This window comes from Limanda limanda, chromosome 14 (assembly GCF_963576545.1).
Source record: "Limanda limanda chromosome 14, fLimLim1.1, whole genome shotgun sequence".
Lineage (NCBI taxonomy): Eukaryota > Metazoa > Chordata > Actinopteri > Pleuronectiformes > Pleuronectidae > Limanda > Limanda limanda.
This window is the reverse complement of record NC_083649.1, coordinates 17,550,519-17,573,224: the sequence shown is the minus strand read 5'-3', so window position 1 is coordinate 17,573,224 and position 22,706 is coordinate 17,550,519. Positions and strand designations below refer to the sequence as shown.

At 40.4% G+C, this 22,706-nt stretch overlaps 4 protein-coding genes across 5 annotated transcripts; all 4 read right to left on the bottom strand.

Annotated features, from left to right (window-relative positions):
• Window positions 1–2,226: 2,226 nt before the first annotated feature.
• Window positions 2,227–3,925, bottom strand: LOC133019414 (tubulin alpha-1C chain-like). The gene is made up of 4 exons (XM_061085896.1): window positions 3,917–3,925; window positions 3,556–3,781; window positions 3,317–3,465; window positions 2,227–3,207 (listed from the first exon to the last, which is right to left on the bottom strand). Exons 2-4 carry the CDS (start codon window positions 3,674–3,676, stop codon window positions 2,227–2,229), a joined length of 1,251 nt encoding a protein of 416 aa, XP_060941879.1. The 5' UTR covers window positions 3,677–3,781; window positions 3,917–3,925.
• Window positions 3,926–6,181: 2,256 nt separating this feature from the next.
• Window positions 6,182–7,732, bottom strand: LOC133019415 (tubulin alpha-1C chain-like). The gene is made up of 3 exons (XM_061085897.1): window positions 7,510–7,732; window positions 7,271–7,419; window positions 6,182–7,162 (listed from the first exon to the last, which is right to left on the bottom strand). Exons 1-3 carry the CDS (start codon window positions 7,628–7,630, stop codon window positions 6,182–6,184), a joined length of 1,251 nt encoding a protein of 416 aa, XP_060941880.1. The 5' UTR covers window positions 7,631–7,732.
• Window positions 7,733–12,532: 4,800 nt separating this feature from the next.
• On the bottom strand, window positions 12,533–14,719 carry LOC133019412 (tubulin alpha-1C chain-like). 2 transcript variants are annotated; one of them, XM_061085894.1, is made up of 4 exons: window positions 14,698–14,719; window positions 13,860–14,087; window positions 13,622–13,770; window positions 12,533–13,513 (listed from the first exon to the last, which is right to left on the bottom strand). In XM_061085894.1, exons 1-4 carry the CDS (start codon window positions 14,714–14,716, stop codon window positions 12,533–12,535), a joined length of 1,377 nt encoding a protein of 458 aa, XP_060941877.1. In that variant the 5' UTR covers window positions 14,717–14,719. The 2 variants fall into 2 exon arrangements, with proteins under 2 accessions (XP_060941877.1, XP_060941878.1); XM_061085895.1 differs by lacking the exon at window positions 14,698–14,719 and having other exon boundaries at window positions 13,860–14,088.
• Window positions 14,720–18,428: 3,709 nt separating this feature from the next.
• Window positions 18,429–21,386, bottom strand: LOC133019410 (dnaJ homolog subfamily B member 13-like). Its single transcript, XM_061085892.1, has 8 exons — window positions 21,319–21,386; window positions 21,118–21,221; window positions 20,478–20,639; window positions 20,226–20,374; window positions 19,935–20,048; window positions 19,014–19,127; window positions 18,864–18,940; window positions 18,429–18,579 (listed from the first exon to the last, which is right to left on the bottom strand). The coding sequence occupies exons 1-8, from the start codon at window positions 21,384–21,386 to the stop codon at window positions 18,429–18,431; spliced, it is 939 nt and encodes a 312-aa protein (XP_060941875.1).
• Between the last annotated feature and the right edge of the window lie 1,320 nt (window positions 21,387–22,706).

Genomic DNA, 22,706 nt, shown 5'->3' with positions numbered 1-22,706 from the left:
GGTGGAAGTAAATGCAGTAAGGGCAAGCTTAAATCGTGGCAATGTGAGCTCGTAGATGCATTTCTGGTGGCCTGTTGCAACTTTGTTTAGAGGCAGTTGCCTTTGATGCCACACTGTTTGAAGGCAGCTGTTACAGTTGCCAGTGTGACAGTTGTAGAGATACCTCCTGTATAGATGTAAGCCTGTGGAGGCAGCAGCCTTTGTTGCATCACAATGTTTAGAGGAAGATGCCTTTGATGCCACACTGTAAAATTGCTTATGTTACTCTGTTGGCATTTTTGTATATTGTTCCACCTTCTGGACTCCGATGCATCAAGTCTACATTAAAGTCTTCTGTATAAGAGATCAGCTCCTGCCTGAGTTATCCTTTCACCAGCTTCCAGAAAACTTCCATAACAAATAATATGGAAATACCGGAATCAACAGATGGTAATGCAGTGACGTGTCCACTTGTCACTTGTTGAACATTGTTACATTGCAAAATATTAATGATGTCCTCAAAAGTTTTTTGACAGCATAACATGTAATAGAGCCTACACATATCCAACAGTAATATCAATTTATATTTACCACTAGACAATGCTTTGCAGATTACACACATATTATTATTTTTAAATGCAGTTAAAAAAAAAGAAAACACAATTACTAAGCAATGTTGGGAACAATACTATAAAAAAAAGAACATCTTTACCTTGTGCTTAAGGGATAATGTGGGTAGCCCGTGGGCTTATGTGCTGACTAATCAACTTTCTTTGGCTTTGAAAAATAATGTTATTTGTTTTTCTGAAGTGTGGCACAGGCTCGTCTTATAGATGATCAGTAGACAAAAATAAAATAAGTAACATGGCATGGACCCATAAAATGCTCATAGAGTTTAACCTAACCCCTGAATGATTTTTTTTCAGATGAAAACCGATATATCTGGACATTTTGTAGAGAGAAAATTTATTTGGGAATTTGGCTGTTTAAAATACAGTACATATGAGCACAGAAAGTAGAAAAGAATAGAACAGATAAAAAGGGATGACATCATACCTGCACGCAAAGGTCTCAAACATTGGCCTTTGCATTAAAAGCATTAACGGCATTGAAGCAGAATCTGTACAGATATGACAAAGAATTCCACAACATAAACGAGAATGTTTCAGATATATATACACTACCGTTCAAAAGTTTGGGATCACCTAGACAATTTCGTGTTTTCCAGAAAACTCACACTTTTATTTATCAAATGAATTGCAAAATGAATAGAAAATATAGTCAAGACATTGACAAGGTTAGAAATAAATATAAATTTTGTTCTTCAAATTTTGCTTTCGTCAAAGAATGCTCCATTTACAGCAATTACAGCATTGCAGACCTTTGGCATTCTAGCTGTTAATTTGTTGAGGTAATCTGTAGAAATTTCACCCAACACTGTTCTTCTGTGTGATCCAAACACCTCAAACTGTGATTTGTCTGTCCATAACACTTTTTTCCAATCTTCCTCTGTCCAATTTCTGTGTTCTTTTGCCCATATCAATCTTTTCTTTTTATTGGCCAGTCTAAGATATGGCTTTTTCTTTGCCACTATGCCTAGAAGGCGGCAGTAGCTGAGGGGTAGAGTAGTCGTCCTCCAACCTTAAGGTCGGCAGCTCGATCCCCAGTCTGACCCATCTGCATGCCGAGGTGTCCTTGGGCAAGATCCTGAACCCTGAATTGAAAGTTCTATTTTTCTGGCCATTTTGAGAGTATAATCGAACCCACAAATGTGATGCTCCAGATACTCAACTAGCTCAAAGGAGGGACAGTTTTATAGCTTCTATCACCAGCTAAACAGTTTCAGCTGTGCTAACATAATTGCACAAGGGTTTTCAAGGGTTTTCTAATCATACATTAGTCTTCTATGGCGATTAGCAAACAGAATGTACCATTAGAACACTGGAGTGATAGTTGCTGGAAATGGGCCTCTATACACCTATGCAGATATTTCATTAAAAAACAGATGTTTCCACCTAGAATAGTCATGTACCACATTAACAATGTATAGAGTGTATTTCTGATTAATGTAATGTTATCTTCATTGAAATTTGGACATTTCTAAGTGACCCCAAACTTTTGAACTGTAATGTATATATATATCTAGAGAGATACAATGAAAAATAGTGGAAACATTACTGCAGTCAGAAACACACTTTTTAAAGAATAGAATGAGTGCTCAGGCAAATAGAAGAAATGCATCTGTGTTTAATACTCCTCCCCTCCCTCCTCATCATCTTCTCCCAGGCTATCAGCTCCGACCTCCTCATAATCTTTCTCCAGAGCTGCCATGTCCTCTCTGGCCTCAGAGAACTCTCCCTCCTCCATACCCTCACCCACATACCAGTGAACGAAGGCGCGCTTGGCGTACATCAGATCGAACTTGTGGTCAAGGCGAGCCCAGGCCTCAGCGATGGCGGTGGTGTTGCTCAGCATGCACACAGCCCTCTGGACCTTGGCCAGGTCTCCACCAGGAACCACAGTGGGTGGCTGGTAGTTGATGCCGACCTTGAAACCAGTGGGGCACCAGTCCACAAACTGGATGGTGCGTTTGGTCTTGATGGTGCCGATGGCAGCATTGACATCTTTGGGCACCACATCTCCACGGTACAGGAGGCAGCAGGCCATGTATTTACCGTGGCGAGGGTCACATTTCACCATCTGATTGGCTGGCTCGAAGCAGGCATTTGTGATCTCAGACACCGTTAATTGCTCATGGTAGGCCTTCTCAGCAGAGATGATAGGAGCGTAGGTGGCCATAGGGAAGTGGATACGGGGATATGGCACCAAGTTGGTCTGGAACTCGGTCAGATCAACATTGAGGGCACCATCGAAACGGAGGGAAGCAGTGATGGAGGACACAATCTGACTCATCAACCTGTTCAGGTTGGTGTAGGAGGGATGCTCAATATCGAGGTTTCTGCGGCAGATATCGTAGATGGCCTCATTATCGACCATGAAGGCACAGTCAGAGTGCTCCAGGGTGGTGTGGGTGGTCAGAATGGCGTTGTAGGGCTCCACCACAGCGGTGGACACCTGGGGGGATGGGTAAATGGCGAACTCAAGCTTGGACTTCTTACCGTAGTCAACAGACAGACGCTCCATCAGCAGTGAGGTGAAGCCAGAGCCGGTGCCACCTCCGAAGCTGTGGAAAACCAGGAAGCCTTGAAGCCCAGTGCACTGGTCAGCCTGAAGACGGAGAGGGAGACAGATTCAATATGGATGACAATGTTATGATTTAGTTTGACGTTTTGTCAAAATTAAGAAAAGATTAATTCCTGATGTAAAAGTTACCCACCAGTTTGCGGATCCTGTCCAGCACCAGGTCAATGACCTCTTTGCCAATGGTGTAGTGTCCACGGGCGTAGTTGTTGGCAGCATCCTCTTTACCAGTGATCAGCTGCTCAGGGTGGAACAGCTGGCGGTAGGTTCCAGAGCGTACTTCATCTGAAGAGACAGGGTCAGTCAGAAATGATTCAACAGTTTGATTTAAGGAAATCAGAGTAACTGCAGTTTCTAAATTTCACTACAGTTTACCGATGACAGTGGGCTCCAGGTCGACAAAAACAGCTCTGGGGACGTGCTTTCCAGCTCCGGTCTCACTAAAGAAGGTGTTGAAGGAGTCATCTCCTCCTCCGATGGTCTTGTTGCTGGGCATCTGTCCGTCTGGCTGGATCCCATGTTCTAGGCAGTAAAGTTCCCAGCAGGCATTGCCAATCTGGACACCGGCTTGACCAACGTGCACAGAGATACACTCACGCTGCGGAAAGAAGAGAAATATTATTCAACTATATGCATTTATCCAATTATAAAACTGAGGAAGAAATACAATAAAGGCATAGTAGCTGTAAAACACGCTTCAAGCAGGTTCCTGGAGCTATTGAATGATCTGAAGAAGAAAATAACTCTTTTGTGAAGAAAATCATGAATAAAATAGCAAGTAATGCTTATATGGATAATCGATTAATCTATTGAATATTTTTTCAGTTGATTAATTTATACGGATGAAAAGACAAAAACTACATTTCAACTTTTCCAGCATTTTATTCGGAAAGTTACAGTCTTCTTTTACAATGCTGTTTTAACATGTATTACAGACCTCTGCAATTTAATTATAACCATAATTACAGGTTTAGATAACTACTATTTTTTTTTTGACTCATCATAATCCAAACTGAAGATGTCTTGAATTTATCTAGATTGAGTCCAATAATTAGTCCGACTAAACTCCAGATATTTATGATCACTTGATTTAAAGTGTGTTCACCTACTCACCATGTTTCCTGAACCACTGAAGATTAAATAACGAGAAAATGTTGATTTGCCTCTGGCAACAAGACTTAATCTGTCCTGAGTTTGGAGCAACTAAACCAATCAGACCGTTACACACACCTATTTATTTATACCAGTAGGGAAGGGTAAGCTCAAATGGTGGTAGGGGTAGCTGGTTGAGGCCTCAAAGTCAACAGAAACTGCAAATGATATGTAAAGGCAGCTGCTTTTGATACCACACTGTTTAGAGGCAGATGCCTATGTTGTTGGGGGCAGTTGTCAATGCAACTAAACAGCAACCAAAGCTGTATATGATTTATTCCATAAATCAGTATATATCTATATACTGGTATATGAAGTTTATTTATGCAAATGCAGATCATTATAACTTATTTAAAGCATTCAATTATTGTATTTTCTATTGTTTTGACATATTACATCATTGATGGTAAATGTTAACAAAGGGACCTTAAAAAGGGCTACAGAGCTGCATGAACAGACACAAACAGAGGTTTCTTGCATGTGTCACAAATAGACGGTTTGTAGTGAGGACAGGGTTAAAGTGACTTTATTAACAAAAAATTACTGAATTAAAGCTGCAGCTGCTTCTTGAACCTCAGGTCTAAGCAATAACAGATTAGTCCAACTAAACTCCAGCCATTGTGATCACATGATTTAAAGTGTGTTTACCCACTCACCATGTTTCCTGGATCACTGCAGATTTAATAACGAGAAAACGTTGATTTGCTTCTGGCAACAAGACTGAATCTGTCCTGAGTTTGGAGCCACTAAACCAATCCTGCCGTTGCACAGAGCTATTGATGATGCAAGAGCAAGCTGAAATGGTGGCAGGAGTAGCTTGTAGAGGCACTTCTGCTGTCAACAGAAAATGCCACTGATATGTAAAGGCAGCTGCTTTTGATGCCACACTGTTTATAGGCAGATGCCTATGTAGCCACACTAGTTAGAGGCAGCCGCCTACGATGCCACACTGTTTGGAGGCAGCTGCCTATGTTGCAACACTGTTTAGAGGCAGCTTCCATTGGTTGCTGTTTAGAGGCAGCTGCCTATGTTGCCACACTGTTTAGAGGCAGCTTCCATTTGTTGGCACACTGCTTGGAGGCAGCTGTCACAGTTTCAGCATATTGAGATTTCTAATTGAACTTGATCTAAATCAGACTGATCTTTACATTTGATTGTTGGTCCCTGATACCAGGGTGCTCTGTCTTTTAGAAATTATAATTACAAATTGTATTATTCTTAATTGATAATTATACTGTTTTTCATTAATAATTTCATTATTCTTGATAACTTTATCGTTTTAATTAATGATTGTATTATTTTTAATACATAATTGTATTACTTTAATAATCATATTTTATGATTATAAATAATTAGCAAACATCAAGTCTACCTATTATTGCACAACACCATGAAGACTGGATTTATTTGTCTTAAATAAAATAATTAACATGACATGGACCCATAAAATGCTCATAGAGTTTAACTAAACCCCTGAACAGTTTTTATGTTGAAAACCAATATATCTAGACATTTAGTAGAGAGAACATTTATTTAGGCATTCTGCTGTATTAAAATACAGTACATATGAGCACAGAAAGTAGAAAAGAACAGAACAGTTGAAAAGGGATGACATCATACCAGTACTCAAAGGTCTCATCCATAGGCCTTTGCGTTAAAAGCATTAACGGCATTGAAGCAGAATCTGTACTGATATGACAAAGAATTCCACAACATAAACGATGTAATGTTTCGGATATATATCTAGAGAGATAAAATGAAAAAATAGTGGAAACATTACTGCAGTCAGAAACAAACTTTTTAAAGAATAGAATGAGTGCTCAGGCAAATAGAAGAAATGCATCTGTGTTTAATACTCCTCCCCTCCCTCCTCATCATCCTCTCCCAAACTATCAGCTCCGACCTCCTCGTAATCTTTCTCCAGAGCTGCCATGTCCTCTCTGGCCTCAGAGAACTCTCCCTCCTCCATACCCTCACCCACATACCAGTGAACGAAGGCGCGCTTGGCGTACATCAGATCGAACTTGTGGTCAAGGCGAGCCCAGGCCTCAGCGATGGCGGTGGTGTTGCTCAGCATGCACACAGCCCTCTGGACCTTGGCCAGGTCTCCACCAGGAACCACAGTGGGCGGCTGGTAGTTGATGCCGACCTTGAAACCAGTGGGGCACCAGTCCACAAACTGGATGGTGCGTTTGGTCTTGATGGTGCCAATGGCAGCATTGACATCTTTGGGCACCACATCTCCACGGTACAGGAGGCAGCAGGCCATGTATTTACCGTGGCGAGGGTCACATTTCACCATCTGATTGGCTGGCTCGAAGCAGGCATTTGTGATCTCAGACACCGTTAATTGCTCATGGTAGGCCTTCTCAGCAGAGATGATAGGAGCGTAGGTGGCCATAGGGAAGTGGATCCGGGGATATGGCACCAAGTTGGTCTGGAACTCGGTCAGATCAACATTGAGGGCACCATCGAAACGGAGGGAAGCAGTGATGGAGGACACAATCTGACTCATCAACCTGTTCAGGTTGGTGTAGGAGGGATGCTCAATATCGAGGTTTCTGCGGCAGATATCGTAGATGGCCTCATTATCGACCATGAAGGCACAGTCAGAGTGCTCCAGGGTGGTGTGGGTGGTCAGAATGGCGTTGTAGGGCTCCACCACAGCGGTGGACACCTGGGGGGCTGGGTAAATGGCGAACTCAAGCTTGGACTTCTTACCGTAGTCAACAGACAGACGCTCCATCAGCAGTGAGGTGAAGCCAGAGCCGGTGCCACCTCCGAAGCTGTGGAAAACCAGGAAGCCTTGAAGACCAGTACACTGGTCAGCCTGAAGACAGAGAGGGAGACAGATTAAATATGAATGACAATTTTATGATTTAGTTTGACGTTTTGTCATAATTAAGAAAATATTCATTCCTGATGTAAAGTTACCCACCAGTTTGCGGATTCTGTCCAGCACCAGGTCAATGACCTCTTTGCCAATGGTGTAGTGTCCACGGGCATAGTTGTTGGCAGCATCCTCTTTACCAGTGATCAGCTGCTCAGGGTGGAACAGCTGGCGGTAGGTTCCAGAGCGTACTTCATCTGAAGAGAAAGGGTCAGTCAGAAATGATTCAACAGTTTGATTTAAGGAAATCAGAGTAACTGCGGTTTCTAAATTTCACGACAGTTTACCGATGACAGTGGGCTCCAGGTCGACAAAAACAGCTCTGGGGACGTGCTTTCCAGCTCCGGTCTCACTAAAGAAGGTGTTGAAGGAGTCATCTCCTCCTCCGATGGTCTTGTTGCTGGGCATCTGTCCGTCCGGCTGGATTCCATGTTCCAGGCAGTAAAGTTCCCAGCAGGCATTGCCAATCTGGACACCGGCTTGACCAACGTGCACAGAGATACACTCACGCTGCGGAAAGAAGAGAAATATTATCCAACTATATGCATTTATCCATTTATAAAACTGAGGAAGAAATAAAATAAAGGCTTTGGGGTTGAATGCAGTTATTGTAAGTCGCTTTGGATAAAAGCGTCAGCTAAATGAAATGTAATGTAATGCTTAGTAGCTGGAAAACACACTTCAAGCAGGTTCCTGGAGCTATTGAATGATCTGAAGAAAAAAAATAACTCTTGTGAAATCATGAATAAAAAAGCAAGTAACGCTTATATGGATAATCGATTAATCTGTTGATTATTTTTTCAATTGATAATTGGATGAAAAGACAAAAACTACATTTCAACTTTTACAGCATTTTATTCGGAAAGTTACAGTCTTCTTTAAAATGCTGTTTTCACATGTATTACAGACCTCTGCAATTTAATTATGACTATAATTACAGGTTTAGATTACAGGTTAAGATTCAAGATGTCTTGAATTTATCTAGATTGGGTCCAATTATTTGTCCAACTAAACTCCAGATATTTGTGATCACTTGATTTAAAGTGTGTTCACCTACTCACCATGTTTCCTCAACCACTGAAGATTAAATAACAAGAAAATGTTGATTTGCTTCTGTGAACAAGACTGAATCTGTCCTGAGTTTGGAGCAACTAAACCAATTCAGCCGTTACACACACCTATTTATTTATACCAGTAAGGAAGGGTAAGCTCAAATGGTGGTAGGGGTAGCTGGTTGAGGCCTCAAAGTCAACAGACACTGCAAATGATATGTAAAGGCAGCTGCTTTTAATACCAAACTGTTTAGAGGCAGATGCCTATGTTGCCACACTGTTTAGAGGCAGCCGCCCTTGTTGCCACGCTGTTTAGAGGCAGCTGCCTTTATGTTGTTGGGGGGAGTTGTCATTGCAACTAAACAGCAACTAAAGCTGTATATGATTTATTCAATAAATCAGTATACTGGGTTATGAAGTTTATTTATGCAAATGCAGATCATTATAACTTATTTAAAGAATTCAATTATAGTATTTTCTTTTGTATTGACATATTGTGTCATTGATGGTAAATGTTAACAAAGGGACCTTTAAAAGGGCTACAGAGCTGCATGAACAGACACAAACAGAGGTTTCTTACATGTGTCACAAATAGACGGTTTTGTAGTTAAAACTTTATTAACAAAAATGAATGTAGTAAAGATGCAGCTGCTTCTTGAACCTTAAGTCTAAGCAATAACAGTTTAGTCCAACTAAACTCCAGATATTTGTGATCACATGATTTAAAGTGTGTTCACCTACTCACCATGTTTCCTGGATCACTGCAGATTTAGTAACGAGAAAACGTTGATTTGCTTTGCACAGATCTATTGATGATGTAAGAGCAAGCTGAAATGGTGGAAGGAGTAGCTGGTAGATGCACTTCTGCTGTCAACAGAAACTGCCACTGATATGTAAAGGCAGCTGCTTTTGATGCCACACTGTTTATAGGCAGATGCCTATGTAGCCACACTAGTTAGAGGCAGCTTCCGTTGGTTGCCATGCTGTTTAGAGGCAGTTGCCTATGTTGCCACACTGTTAAGAGGCAGCTTCCATTTGTTGGCACACTGCTTGGAGGCAGCTGTCACAGTTTCAGCAAGTGTTTTGGGGGCAGTTGTGACTGCAACTAAAGCTGTTTATGATTCATTCAATAAATCAGTATGTATCTATATACTGGTTTATGAAGTCTATTTATGCAAATGCAGAACATTATAACTTATTTAAAGCATTCAATTATAGCATTTTCTATTGTATTGACATATTTTGTCATTGATGGTAAATGTTAATAATGAAACCTTAAAAAGGGCTACAGAGCTGCAATAACAGACACAAACAGCAGGTTTTACATGCGTCAAAGATAGCAGATGTATTATAGTAGGGACTGGGTTAAAGTGATTTAAATATATAAAAATCTTTGAAGTCTACAAGGCACGAACATTAATCGGCTCATGATACATCAATAACAGTTTATCACCATCATCGTTTCAGACAGAGGAGTAAATCATAGCAAATGAGATTATTTTTATGTATCTCTTTTAAAAGAAAACACTGTTCCAGTTTCAGTCATTAAGCATCATGTTCCATTGACATCACTGCCAAGTCCTACCACACTTGTGTATACCCGATTGTTGTATATCGTTTTAACAACATCTCAACTCTATCAAGATCTAAAAATGATACCTGGATAATGGTTATTAGTTACGCTGAAAGACACTGCATGCCCTTTGGCATCAGAAACTGGTTACATCACTAAAGCAGTCTTGACATGATTCGCCCCGAGACTGATCTGTGGATCGAAAAAGTACAACTGACTTAATATTTGTAACATAGAACACTATAGGCTAAGGCTCCTTAAAATTGTCTCTACCGTGTGACCTAAAGCTGCGTAGACTAACCCTAATCCTGATTTGCATATCTGCAGAAAAATCCCAGATTTAGAATCAGATAAAGATATGCACAATAGGCTACATAAATATACATATGGAAATACCAGAATGTACAGATGGTAATTCAGTGACGTGTCCACTTGTCACTTGTTGAACATTGTTACATTGCAAAGCATTAATGATGTCCTCAAAAGTTTTTTGACAGCAGAACATGTAATAAAGCCCTCCATATATCCAACAGTAATATCACTTAATCATATTCACCACTAGGTAATGCATTACAGATTACACACATATTATAATTTTTACATGCAGTTAAAAAACACAATTACTAAGCAATGTAAGGAACAATACTATAAAAAAAAGAACATCTTTTCCTTTCGGGATAATGTGGGTAGACCAAGCGCTTATGTGCTGACTAGTCAACTTCGTATTCCATTGTTGGGACATGGTTTTTGTGGAACCACAGGCCTCCTCTTCAGTCTTCATGGGTAGTCAAAAGCCTGAAACCACATGTTCCCTTTGTTCCGGATAACTACTAGAAAGCCAAGGAACTCAGTTTCCCAGGATGCTGCAGGTCCTTTGTTCCGGACAGCTTCACCCAGAGTTGTGAAAGCCACAAGGGTCAACTCCAATTGGTCACTCTGCCCCATGACCTGTGGGGTCACCTCGCCAATATAAGGCCAGGTCTTCCCCGATTCTTTCTTTCTTCAATCCGTCTGAGGACGGAAGGCTACCAGCCTCTCCTCCAGCATCACAAAGGGGAGAACCCTGATTTCTCCAGCTCGTATCCAACTCTAGGAGAGAAGCACATAGGTGCAGCTTCCAGCACAGAACCAAGGAAACCCCCTCGCAATCCAAGCTCACCCAAACTCCTAGTAGCGACTCAATGTCCTGAAGGAGAACTTCAACCAGCAACTGAGCCCCACAGCTTCACAGAACTGTGAACTGAACTGCAACTTCCTTTCCCCCTTTTCCTCGGATGGGTAACACAACTGGGCTTAAAAATTATACGAGGCTAAGCAAGACTGTTTATTTGATTCTGTGTGGTGTTTATAAGTTTGATTTGTGTTGTGATACTTTGGTTATAAGTTATTAGAAAGTAATGTTAGTTTGCAAGGCTCCTCAGAGTCTTTCTTTGCATTTCATTCTACACCATTTGTCTAACTTACTACCAACACAGACACACGCATATCTCTTTACCTTATTAAATCTTTACCAGCTACCTGTCGTAAAACCACTTCAAAAGGAGGAGGGCTGTTTCTTAATGTTGACCAGCGACCATTTTAGAACACACAGGAAGGTGCTACCCTTTTGGCCAGCCACCATCTTCGGAGCACTCTGATTTACATAGACACACACACTCACATACACATCTTTGTTTAGCTAGCACGTTGTTAGTAATTTGTGTTTTTATACTTTATTATATTCATAATAAATGTTTTTCTTTCACAAATGTTCTTTCATTAATGTTGCATAAGTGAATTTTGCCAACCTATACAATGGCAAGAGCTCCATAACCTTCACTGTGTATTATATAATCTTTAATAGTAAATATTGAGATTTCTAATTGAACTTGATCTAAATCAGACTGATCTTTACATTTGATTGTTGGTCCCTGATACCAGGGGGGTGCCCTGTCTTTAAGAAATTATAATTACAAATTGTATTATTCTAAACTGATTATTATACTGTTTTTCATAAATAATTTCATTATTATCAATTGATAACTTTATCATTTTAATGAATAATTGTATTACTTTAAGAATCATATTTTATGATTATAAATAATTAGCCAACATCAAGTCTACCTATTATTGCACAACACCATGAAGACTGGATTTCTTTGGCTTTGAAAAAATTATGTTAATTGTTTTTCTGTGTCACTGTTAGGAACCCAAAGTGTGGCACAGGCTGGTCTTATAAATCATCAGTAGACAAAAATAAAAGAATTAACATGGCATGGACCCATAAAATGCTCATAGAGTTTAACTAAACCCCTGAACATTTTTTACAGTTGAAAACCAATATATCTAGACATTTAGTACAGAGAATATTTATTTAGAAATTCGGCTGTATTAAAATACAGTACATATGAGCACAAAAAGTAGAATAGAATAGATGAAAAGGGATGACATCATACCAGTTATCAAAGGTCTCAACCATAGGCCTTTGCGTTAAAAGCATTAACGGCATTGAAGCAGAATCTGTACTGATATGACAAAGAATTTCACAACATAAAAGAGAATGTTTCAGATATATATATATATATATATATATATATATATCTAGAGAGATGAAATGTAAAATAGAGGAAACAATAATGCAGTCACTTACACCCTTTTTAAAGAATAGAATGAGTGCTCAGGCAAATAGAAGAAATGCATCTGTGTTTAATACTCCTCCCCTCCCTCCTCATCATCCTCTCCCAAACTATCAGCTCCGACCTCCTCGTAATCTTTCTCCAGAGCTGCCATGTCCTCTCTGGCCTCAGAGAACTCTCCCTCCTCCATACCCTCACCCACATACCAGTGAACGAAGGCGCGCTTGGCGTACATCAGATCGAACTTGTGGTCAAGGCGAGCCCAGGCCTCAGCAATGGCGGTGGTGTTGCTCAGCATGCACACAGCCCTCTGGACCTTGGCCAGGTCTCCACCAGGAACCACAGTGGGCGGCTGGTAGTTGATGCCGACCTTGAAACCAGTGGGGCACCAGTCCACAAACTGGATGGTGCGTTTGGTCTTGATGGTGCCGATGGCAGCATTGACATCTTTGGGCACCACATCTCCACGGTACAGGAGGCAGCAGGCCATGTATTTACCGTGGCGAGGGTCACATTTCACCATCTGATTGGCTGGCTCGAAGCAGGCATTTGTGATCTCAGACACCGTTAATTGCTCATGGTAGGCCTTCTCAGCAGAGATGACAGGAGCGTAGGTGGCCATAGGGAAGTGGATACGGGGATATGGCACCAAGTTGGTCTGGAACTCGGTCAGATCAACATTGAGGGCACCATCGAAACGGAGGGAAGCAGTGATGGAGGACACAATCTGACTCATCAATCTATTCAGGTTGGTGTAGGAGGGATGCTCAATATCGAGGTTTCTGCGGCAGATATCGTAGATTGCCTCATTATCGACCATGAAGGCACAGTCAGAGTGCTCCAGGGTGGTGTGGGTGGTCAGAATGGCGTTGTAGGGCTCCACCACAGCGGTGGACACCTGGGGGGCTGGGTAAATGGCGAACTCAAGCTTGGACTTCTTACCATAGTCAACAGACAGACGCTCCATCAGCAGTGAGGTGAAGCCAGAGCCGGTGCCACCTCCGAAGCTGTGGAAAACCAGGAAGCCTTGAAGACCAGTACACTGGTCAGCCTGAAGACAGAGAGGGAGACAGATTAAATATGAGTGACAATTTTATGATTTAGTTTGACTTTTTGTCAAAATTAAGAAAAGATTCATTCCTGATTTAAAGTTACCCACCAGTTTGCGGATCCTGTCCAGCACCAGATCAATGATCTCTTTGCCAATGGTGTAGTGTCCACGGGCGTAGTTGTTGGCAGCATCCTCTTTACCAGTGATCAGCTGCTCAGGGTGGAACAGCTGGCGGTAGGTTCCAGAGCGTACTTCATCTGAAGAGACAGGATCAGTCAGAAATGATTCAACAGTTTGATTTAAGGAAATCAGAGTAACTGCGGTGTCTAATTTCACGACAGTTTACCGATGACAGTGGGCTCCAGGTCGACAAAAACAGCTCTGGGGACGTGCTTTCCAGCTCCGGTCTCACTAAAGAAGGTGTTGAAGGAGTCATCTCCTCCTCCGATGGTCTTGTTGCTGGGCATCTGTCCGTCCGGCTGGATCCCATGTTCCAGGCAGTAAAGTTCCCAGCAGGCATTGCCAATCTGGACACCGGCTTGACCAACGTGCACAGAGATACACTCACGCTGCAGTGAAGAAGAGAAATATTATCCAACTATATGCATTTATTCATTTATAAAACCTAGGAAGAAATAAAATAAAGGCTTCGGGGTTGAATGCACTTATTGTAAGTAGCTTTGGATAAAAGCGTCAGCTAAATGAAATGTAATGTAATGCTTAGTAGCTGGAAAACACGCTTCAAGCAGGTTCCTGGAGCTATTGAATGATCTGAAGAAGAAAATAACTTTTTTGTGAAATCATGAGTAAAGAAGCAAGTAACGCTAATATGGATAATCGATTAATCTGTTGATTATTTTTTCAATTGATAATTGGATGAAAAGACAAAAACTACATTTCAACTTTTACAGCATTTTATTCGGAAAGTTACAGTCTTCTTTTACAATACTGTTTTCACTTGTATTACAGACCTCTGCAATTTAATGATGACTATAATTACAGGTTTAGATAACTACTATTCATTACTCATCTACTACTCTTTATAACTCATCATAATCCAAATTGATGATGTCTTGAATTTATCTAGATTGAGTCCAATAATTAGTTCACCTATTTATTTATACCAGTAAGGAAGGGTAAGCTCAAATGGTGGTAGGGGTAGCTGGTAGAGTCCTCAAAGTCATCAGAAACTGCAAATGACATGTAAAGGCAGCTGCTTTTGATGCCACACTGTTTAGAGGCAGATGCCTATGTTGCCACACTGTTTAGAGGCAACTGCCTTTATGGTGTTGGGGGCAGTTGTCACTGTAACTTAACAGCAACTAAAGCTGTTTATGATTTATTCAATAAATCAGTATGTATATACTGGTTTATGAAGTTTATTTATGCAAATGCAGATCATTATAACTTATTTAAAGCATTCAATTATAGTATTTTCTATTGTATTGACATTTTGTGTCATTGATGGTTAATGTTAACAAAGGGACCTTAAAAACAGAGCTGCATGAACAGACACAAACAGAGGTTTCTTGCATGTGTCACAAATAGACGGTTTTGTAGTTAGAACTTTATTTACAAAAATTAATGTAGTAAAGCTGCAGCTGCTTCTTGAACCTCAGGTCTAAGCAATGACAGCGTAGTCCAACTAAACTCCAGATATTTGTGATCACATGATTTAAAGTGTGTTCACCTACTCACCATTCTTCCTGGATCCCTGCAGATTAAATAACAAAAAAAAAGACTGAATCTGTCCTGAGTTTGGGACAACTAAACCAATCCTGCTGTTGCACAGAGCTATTGATGATGCAAGAGCAAGCTGAAATGGTGGCAGGAGTAGTTATGTAAAGGCAGCTGCTTTTGATGCCACTCTGTTTATAGGCAGATGCCTATGTAGCCACTCTGGTTAGAGGCAGTCGCCTACAATACCACACTGTTTGGAGGCAGATGCCTATGTTGCCACACTGTTTAGAGGCAGCTTTCATTTGTTGGCACACTGCTTGGAGGCAGCTGTCACAGTTTCCACAAGTGTTTGGGGGCAGTTGTCACTGCAACTAAACAGCAACTAAAGCTGTTCATGATTTATTCAATAAATCAGTATATATCTATATACTATTTTTTGAAGTTTGTTTGTCCACATGCAGATCATTATAACTTATGTAAAGCATTAAATTATAGCATTTTCTACTGTAATGATATGCTGTGTCAGTGATGGTCAATGTTAACAATAGAACCGAAAAAAGGGCTACAGAGCTGCAAGAACAGACACAAACAGAGGTTTATTACATGTGTCACAAAAAGCAGTGGTATTGTAGTTATGACAATGTTAAAGTGACTTTACTAACAAACATTACTGTATTAAAGCTGCAACTGCTTCTTGAACCTCAGGTCTAAGCAATGACAGCGTAGTCCAACTAAACTCCAGATATTTGTGATCACATGATTTAAAGTGTGTTCACCTACTCACCATGTTTCCTGGATCACTGCAGATTTAATAACGAGAAAACGTTGATTTGCTTCTGGAAACGAGACTGAATCTGTCCTGAGTTTGGAGCAACTAAACCAATCTGTCATGCCTTCTGCCTCACCTACCTACTAGGCTCTCTCTTTCCCTCTCTCTCTCTCTCTCTCTCTCTCTCTCTCTCTCTCTCTCTCTCTCTCTCTCTCTCTCTCTCTCTCTCTCTCTCTCTCTCTCTCTCTCTCTCTCTCTCTTGGTGTGTGTAGGTGGCATGGCTGATTACTGATGAGAACCTGGTGTGCTGGAGTTGGGGCCTTGATTGACCAGCTGCCTTTAAAAGCTCCACTACTGCTCTCAGTATGCACCGGACTATAGACTCAGTTCATGTCAGTTATAGCTGCCGCTAATTGTAACTATTTAGATTTGTAACGTCCTGTTTGTCCTGTGTCCTAACCTTGCCTGTCTTCCTGCTCAGGACCAGCAGCTGGATAATTGCCCCGACTTCAGCTCCAGGATTCTGCCTGCCTGCCTGCCTGCTTACTTATTGGACCTTCCAATAAAACTCTATTTTGACATTACTTCTGCCTCAGCCTCTGTCTCTGCCTCTATGTCCGAAGCCTGGCCTTAACACAATCCTGCCGTTGCACAGATCTATCGATGATGCAAGAGCAAGCTGAAATGGTGGCAGGAGTAGCTGGTAGAGGCACTTCTGCTGCCAACAGAAACTGCCACTGATATGTAAAGGCAGCTGCTTTTGATGCCACACTGTTTATTTATTGGAAATGCAGATCGTAATAACTAAATTAAAGCATTAAATTAAGCATTGTCTATTGTAATGACGTGTACATTTTTATGATGGAGCCTTAATACAGACACAAACAGAAGGTTTTACATGTGTCACAGATAGCAAAGGTAATGTAGTAGTGACTGGGTTAAAGTGACTTTAATAACAAAAATATTTGAAGTTCACAAGGCACGAACATTAATTGGCTAATGATACATTAATAACAGCTTCTCACCATCATGATTTCAGACAAAGGAGTAAAGTCATAATATTTGCTATAGCTATTCTTTTTATGTAACTCATTGAAAAGAGAGAAGTGTTCCAGTTTCAGTCATTAAGCATCATGTTCCATTGACATCAGTGCCAAGGCCTACCACATTCGCGTGCTCATCTTAATAATGTTCTGACTAGTCAACTTCTTTTTCCAAGCTAGTCCAATTCTCCCTGAATAAGTCCCAAACTATGGTCCCAAACAGCGGTAGTTGCTCTCGTTGTGGCAGCAAAAGCAGCTGCCTCCAAACAGTGTGGCAACAGAGGCAGGTGCCTCCAAACGAAGGTGGGAGCTATTGCGGCAGGTTCCCTAAAGCAGCCTGGCAGCAGTCTGATTTCAAGTTTGGGTTCAATGACACGAAGCATTAACAGTATTTAAGCAGAATCTTTCTTTTCACATCAATTATTCTTGGTCCTCAGAGACAAAGAGCGGTAGTTGCCCTCAAACAGGGTGTCAGCAGTGGCAAATGCCCCAAAAAGCAGTGGCAACTGTGACAGCGGAAAATTATATTCAGATATTTATATTTCTTTATTTATATTCTTTGCTTTTGGGATCTGAATACGAATGTGTTTTCCCCACTTCTTGTAAAACGTATTTACCGGTTCTGATATGTTCCCCAGCCAATAAATATTAGCCCTCTCAGCCAATGTACCCAGGACCAGCGCTATCAATGTCCTCCCCTTGTGGTGGGCAACGAATGCCAGTTTTTATTTTACTCAAAGAATCTCTCTCTTACAAATTTATTGAGTTTGATCAGACACTCAAATAGCAAGTATTGCTTTAGCGCCTTTGATAGATAGCCGAACTGGAGCTGACCTTTGAATCAACCGTCTTCGTCCAGAGAATCCTACTGTCTACACAATTTTATCAGACATGTCAAGGTGTGTGGGATATTTTGGACTTACACCTTGGTACGTAGCTCCAGTATCAGCCATCGTCAATGTTGCTTTGTATTCTACCAGATTGCAATCATAGGTTATTTATTAGCTACAACAGCTGTTAAAGGAAGCGGACCCTCCCCTTTAGGATACTCTGCGCAGCCCTAGTATCCATGGTTGGTTGTGATGGACAGGTTTGGTGTATGTGTCCAGGATTGCCTCATCCCCAACAGAACCCCTGAGTACTGCACCCCATAGGTGGTCTTCCTTGGCCTCTTCTGTGTGATATGGAAGGTGGCCTCCTCATTGTTGGAGCCTGCTGTGTGTTGTGCTGTTGGTTATAGACATTAACAATGGGTGGATTATCTTTACAGATAACTTTACCTTTGCTTTCCTCCTTTGTGTTAATTTACTCAAAGTAATAATGTTATGTTATACAAATTGTGCTTTGGTGGATAAGGGAAAAAGCCATAACAATAATCAAAGGTCACCGTATAGAAACAAGTGTATTAACATGTGATCGATATTTATTTCAAAGCTTTTTTGATCAGATGCTTTCTGTCAGCAGAGAGCTTCTCGGGGAACTGGATGTCAAAATGAATAATGAGGTCTCCTCTCTGTGAAGGATCCTGGAACAGCGGCATTCCCTCTCCAGGCACCACTTTTCTGTATGTAGGGCTGAAACAACAAATCAGAGACAGGAAAATAATTATTGATGGAGATGAGGCACAAACCCAAAACAAATCCTTGTAGTGATGCTCCTGTTTAACTGTGTGGGTGAGGTAAACTATTTGAATTGATCTCTCTCATTTCTCATCTCTCCCTGTTCTGATCTTAACATTTAAATGATTCATCCAGCTTTTATAATATCTGAGATCAATGTCAAATTAATAGTACAAAGAAAAACAATATTACAAGTATTATAGATTTCCACATTGGCCCCAGTATAGAAAAGCACTTACTGCACAATGTCGTTGATGGGAATATTGAGTAGCCTTCCATCTATTGTCTGCACATTCACAGAGAAGCCAGTCAAGGCCTGTGGGAGATGGTTTTTGGTTTGTTTTAGTTGCTTTTTTATACCAAATCTTTAGGTTTAACTGATAACTCACCATGTCCAGAGAGATTTGGGTCTTGTAGATCAGATCATCATCTTGTCTTTCAAACAGAGGATGACTCTTCTGCCGCACTAGGAACACAATATCTGCAGGGATGCTGTTGGGTCCCTTTGCGTAAAATAAGGTGATTCGAATTTAGTCAGATTAAAAAGCATGTAAAAATAATTTTATGACAATCATTTCGGTGTGCCTGAGTTTACAGACAGTCTATGTGCCGGAGTGACTAGATGATAGACAGGGATCGTCTGAGGACACCTAGTGGTGATCCTTTGGAAATTCCACCATGCCGCAACCGAATGATTAAATACATTTTCTTACTTGTTCATATTAAACTCTCATTTTTCTACGATCTCGACCTCGTTCTGACATTATTCACATTTTTTTTGAAAGTTGGAGCAAGTTTCCATACACCACTGTTAGCCTGGTATAATTACAACATGACAAGGGAAAACATTTAAAATTGTGGATTTTAAAAATCTTTTATAAAATGAAACAGACTTCATAAAAATTATTTCAGTACTTAGAAAATGAAGAACTCCTTATAATTGTCATCTGATTCAACTAATAAGAAATAACAGTTCTTCGAAAAAAATATTCCAATACGTGTTATAATGGTTATTTTCATGTAATGATAAACCAGGATGGCACCAGAAACTTAAACTCAGATCTCAGAAATTGCAAGTATGTCAAAGCGAATATAATTTATTTGTGCAATGCCTTTCACAATAGCATTATACAACATACCATAACTACAGAAGTTATAGACTATCTCTAAAGTCTGACCATTATAATACTTACTGATGAGTTCACTCTTTTATCACATTGCTAATGACAACTGTTCGGTTGAGTTGTTGGTGACAATTTTTAGAGCAGTTTTAAATATCAACAGAAAATAATGTTGTTTAGTTATTTTACCTGATCTCCCTCTTTGGAGAAAACAATTCTTGTGCCTTCTCTCCATCCAGGATTTACATCTATAGAGAGGATCTTGTCTTTGATACTGGATGTGTACCCACCCTCATTCATAACCTGTTCAAGAAATAAGGCAAAGCATAAATTAATACATTTATGTGATTAGTTAGATGTAACAAGTTATTTGATTTGTGCACGTGAGTTGCTTTCAGCTTAATTTAGGAATGTGTATATGATTCGATCACTGAAAGAACATTTAATCTGAAAGGATATGTCACATACAGATGGTCTTACCCTGCGAGATATCTTGATCTTTTTTGTGCACCCGAGGAACAGATCATCCAGGGACAAATGCAAGTCTCTCTCTATTGGGAGGTCTTGTGTCTTCACCACGACTGGTTTCAGGCCACCAAAGTGAAGTGGTACATCATTTGCAGAGAAGACTATATTGATAAATGATTGAATAAATTAAGCAAAGATTAAAAAAAAAACCCTGCTGGTATTAAGTTTGACAAAACATATTACTGTATGGAATTCTTTTTTCACCTGCAAATGGGTTGTCACCTCCAAAGAACTGTTTAAATGTTTTTTCTGGATTCCTGTGGTAGGCATATTTAGAGGACCAGGCCCCACCTCTGCCAAACTCAGGTGGAATCCCACCCTTTAGTCCCTCCTCACCAAACTTGTCAAAGGTTGCTTTTTTCCGAGCTGTAACAAAGAAACCACATATTGACACAGTCAGTTAATACGCTTTATAAACTAAAGTCTTTCCTTGTAGTGTACAGTCGTTTTTAAAGTTAGTTCTGGATCAGGTGAGTCCTGAACCATCCCTTGTGCTGCTATAGGTCTAAACTGCTGGGGGAATTCCCACCATGCACTGAGCACTTCTCTCTGTCTCTCTGCCCCCACATTCATTTATTTATTTTACCACATTTTATCACAACTTTGTGTTTTCTCTCTCTCTCTCTCTCTCTCTCTCTCTCTCTCTCTCTCTCTCTCTCTCTCTCTCTCTCTCTCTCTCTCTCTCTCTCTCTCTCTCTCTCTCTCTCAAGATTCAGACAACAATAACTGTTATTATTATTATTATGATTATTATTATTATGATTATTATTATTATTATTATTATTATTATTATTATTATTATTATTATTATTATTATTATTATTATTATTATTATGTTACTTACGGTCGCTGAGAACCTCGTAGGCTTCCCCCAGCTGACTGAACCTGTCAGAGCTTCCTTCTTCTTTGCTGCTCTTTGGGTGAAACTTCAATGCGAGACGTCGATATCTGGCACAAAAAAAAAGATGTTAGAAATCGACAACAGCTGATATTAAACACGTGTGTATGACGTGTTCAGGATTGTAATTTAATGAGAGAGACCTACGCCTTTTTGATATCCGCGTCTGTCGCATTTCTGTTTATCTCCAGTGTTTCGTAGTAGTCGTCAGCCATGGTGGAAGTGAATTTTAAAAAACTCACTGCAGGACTCAAAGCGACATTCAGTCACAGCGCAGCGGTTGTTGATGTTGGTTTCCAGGGCAACAGCTGCTCGAGAAGTCTCGCGACACTTCGCGGAGAAAGACGAAATAAAATATTTGACTCGTGTTTGAGAAAAGTATAATACAATAATAATGATGTGTCTTGTGGATGGGTCACAGTGGGAGATCAATGTGAGTATGTAGTTGTATATATTTACCAGCTTGTGAGTCAGCAATATTCTTGGATTCATGTGAACTATAATATAATTTACCGTGTGTGTTTATGTCTCTCCGCATAGTTTATAACAACATTTTATTGTCATCGTTTCAACCTCCACAGAAGTCAGGGCCACACGATTATGTTATGATTCAGTACATTACATGGGGAATATTTTACCTGACGTTCACTAGTTCCTTTTCCTTCCATAGCAATTATTAAAATGACACACTAATCAACATGCAGTTAACATGTGGGTTTGGAAGCCTCGGTCTCTGGGCGTGTTTTACAACAAAGCCCTGCATCAGGTTCATGTATGTGACTTTGATTGTCCTAACATTTCTCTTCCGATGAATACTAATGCCACACCAGACTCTGGCAGATACTTGCACATGAATAATGGCTGAGTCCCATTTAGGTGTGCTGAGGCATGGCACAATTTAGAGCCATGGCATTAGTTTCACCCGAGCTTTTCCTGCAGGGACAAGTTGAAATGTCTGCAGTCAAATTAGCCTGTTAATCAAGCACCATCAAATACAGAAGTACCTGCAGCACAGTGAACTATAGTTATCACATCATTTTGCTGCATGGCCATAGCCACATGTCCCAAGCCTTGCTCTGATTGTATGTGGTTCACACTTGGTTGCTTCGCCACAAAAGCCAAGGCTGAAGACAGACCAACATTTTTGCAATACTTAAGAGTATTCTATCTTGGCCATGGAAAGACACTAAATCCAAATAGGACATATCTCAACTAGAATGGTGATCTTTACAGTGCATATCTCCAGTAAAGGCCTGAGAGTACATCAAACCCCACCAAATTACACACTCATAAATATCTGTCCCATAAACATTTCACTCCTATCATCAAGACATACTAATTATTCACTGAGAAGGGAAATGTTGAAGAAAATCTCACAATGACAATGAAGGGTTCTTCCTTAACCCATATCAGATGCTACTATCAAGTGGTAATCCTGTTTACAAACAGAGGGATGAAAAATGAGTCACCAAGGCACGAAACATTTAATTTGACTAGATCTGGAGTTTTATTTGGATCTGGAGCAAATTACACAC

Excerpts from the sequence above, each read along its gene's own strand:
- LOC133019412 (XM_061085894.1), bottom strand. Across the intron at positions 13,771-13,859 it reads CCTGGAGCCCACTGTCATCG|ATGAAGTACGCTCTGGAACC; the intron begins GTAAACTGTCGT and ends CTGTCTCTTCAG. Across the intron at positions 13,514-13,621 it reads TGGACAGGATCCGCAAACTG|GCTGACCAGTGTACTGGTCT; the intron begins GTGGGTAACTTT and ends CTCTGTCTTCAG.
- LOC133019415 (XM_061085897.1), bottom strand. The coding sequence starts at position 7,630 with ATGCCCAGCAACAAGACCATCGGAGGAGGAGATGACTCCTTCAACACC. Across the intron at positions 7,420-7,509 it reads CCTGGAGCCCACTGTCATCG|ATGAAGTACGCTCTGGAACC; the intron begins GTAAACTGTCGT and ends CTTTCTCTTCAG. Across the intron at positions 7,163-7,270 it reads TGGACAGAATCCGCAAACTG|GCTGACCAGTGTACTGGTCT; the intron begins GTGGGTAACTTT and ends CTCTGTCTTCAG.
- LOC133019414 (XM_061085896.1), bottom strand. The coding sequence starts at position 3,676 with ATGCCCAGCAACAAGACCATCGGAGGAGGAGATGACTCCTTCAACACC. Across the intron at positions 3,466-3,555 it reads CCTGGAGCCCACTGTCATCG|ATGAAGTACGCTCTGGAACC; the intron begins GTAAACTGTAGT and ends CTGTCTCTTCAG. Across the intron at positions 3,208-3,316 it reads TGGACAGGATCCGCAAACTG|GCTGACCAGTGCACTGGGCT; the intron begins GTGGGTAACTTT and ends CTCCGTCTTCAG.
- LOC133019410 (XM_061085892.1), bottom strand. The coding sequence starts at position 21,386 with ATGGCTGACGACTACTACGAAACACTGGAGATAAACAGAAATGCGACA. Across the intron at positions 20,049-20,225 it reads AGATCAAGATATCTCGCAGG|GTTATGAATGAGGGTGGGTA; the intron begins GTAAGACCATCT and ends TTTCTTGAACAG. Across the intron at positions 18,941-19,013 it reads CCCAAATCTCTCTGGACATG|GCCTTGACTGGCTTCTCTGT; the intron begins GTGAGTTATCAG and ends CATCTCCCACAG.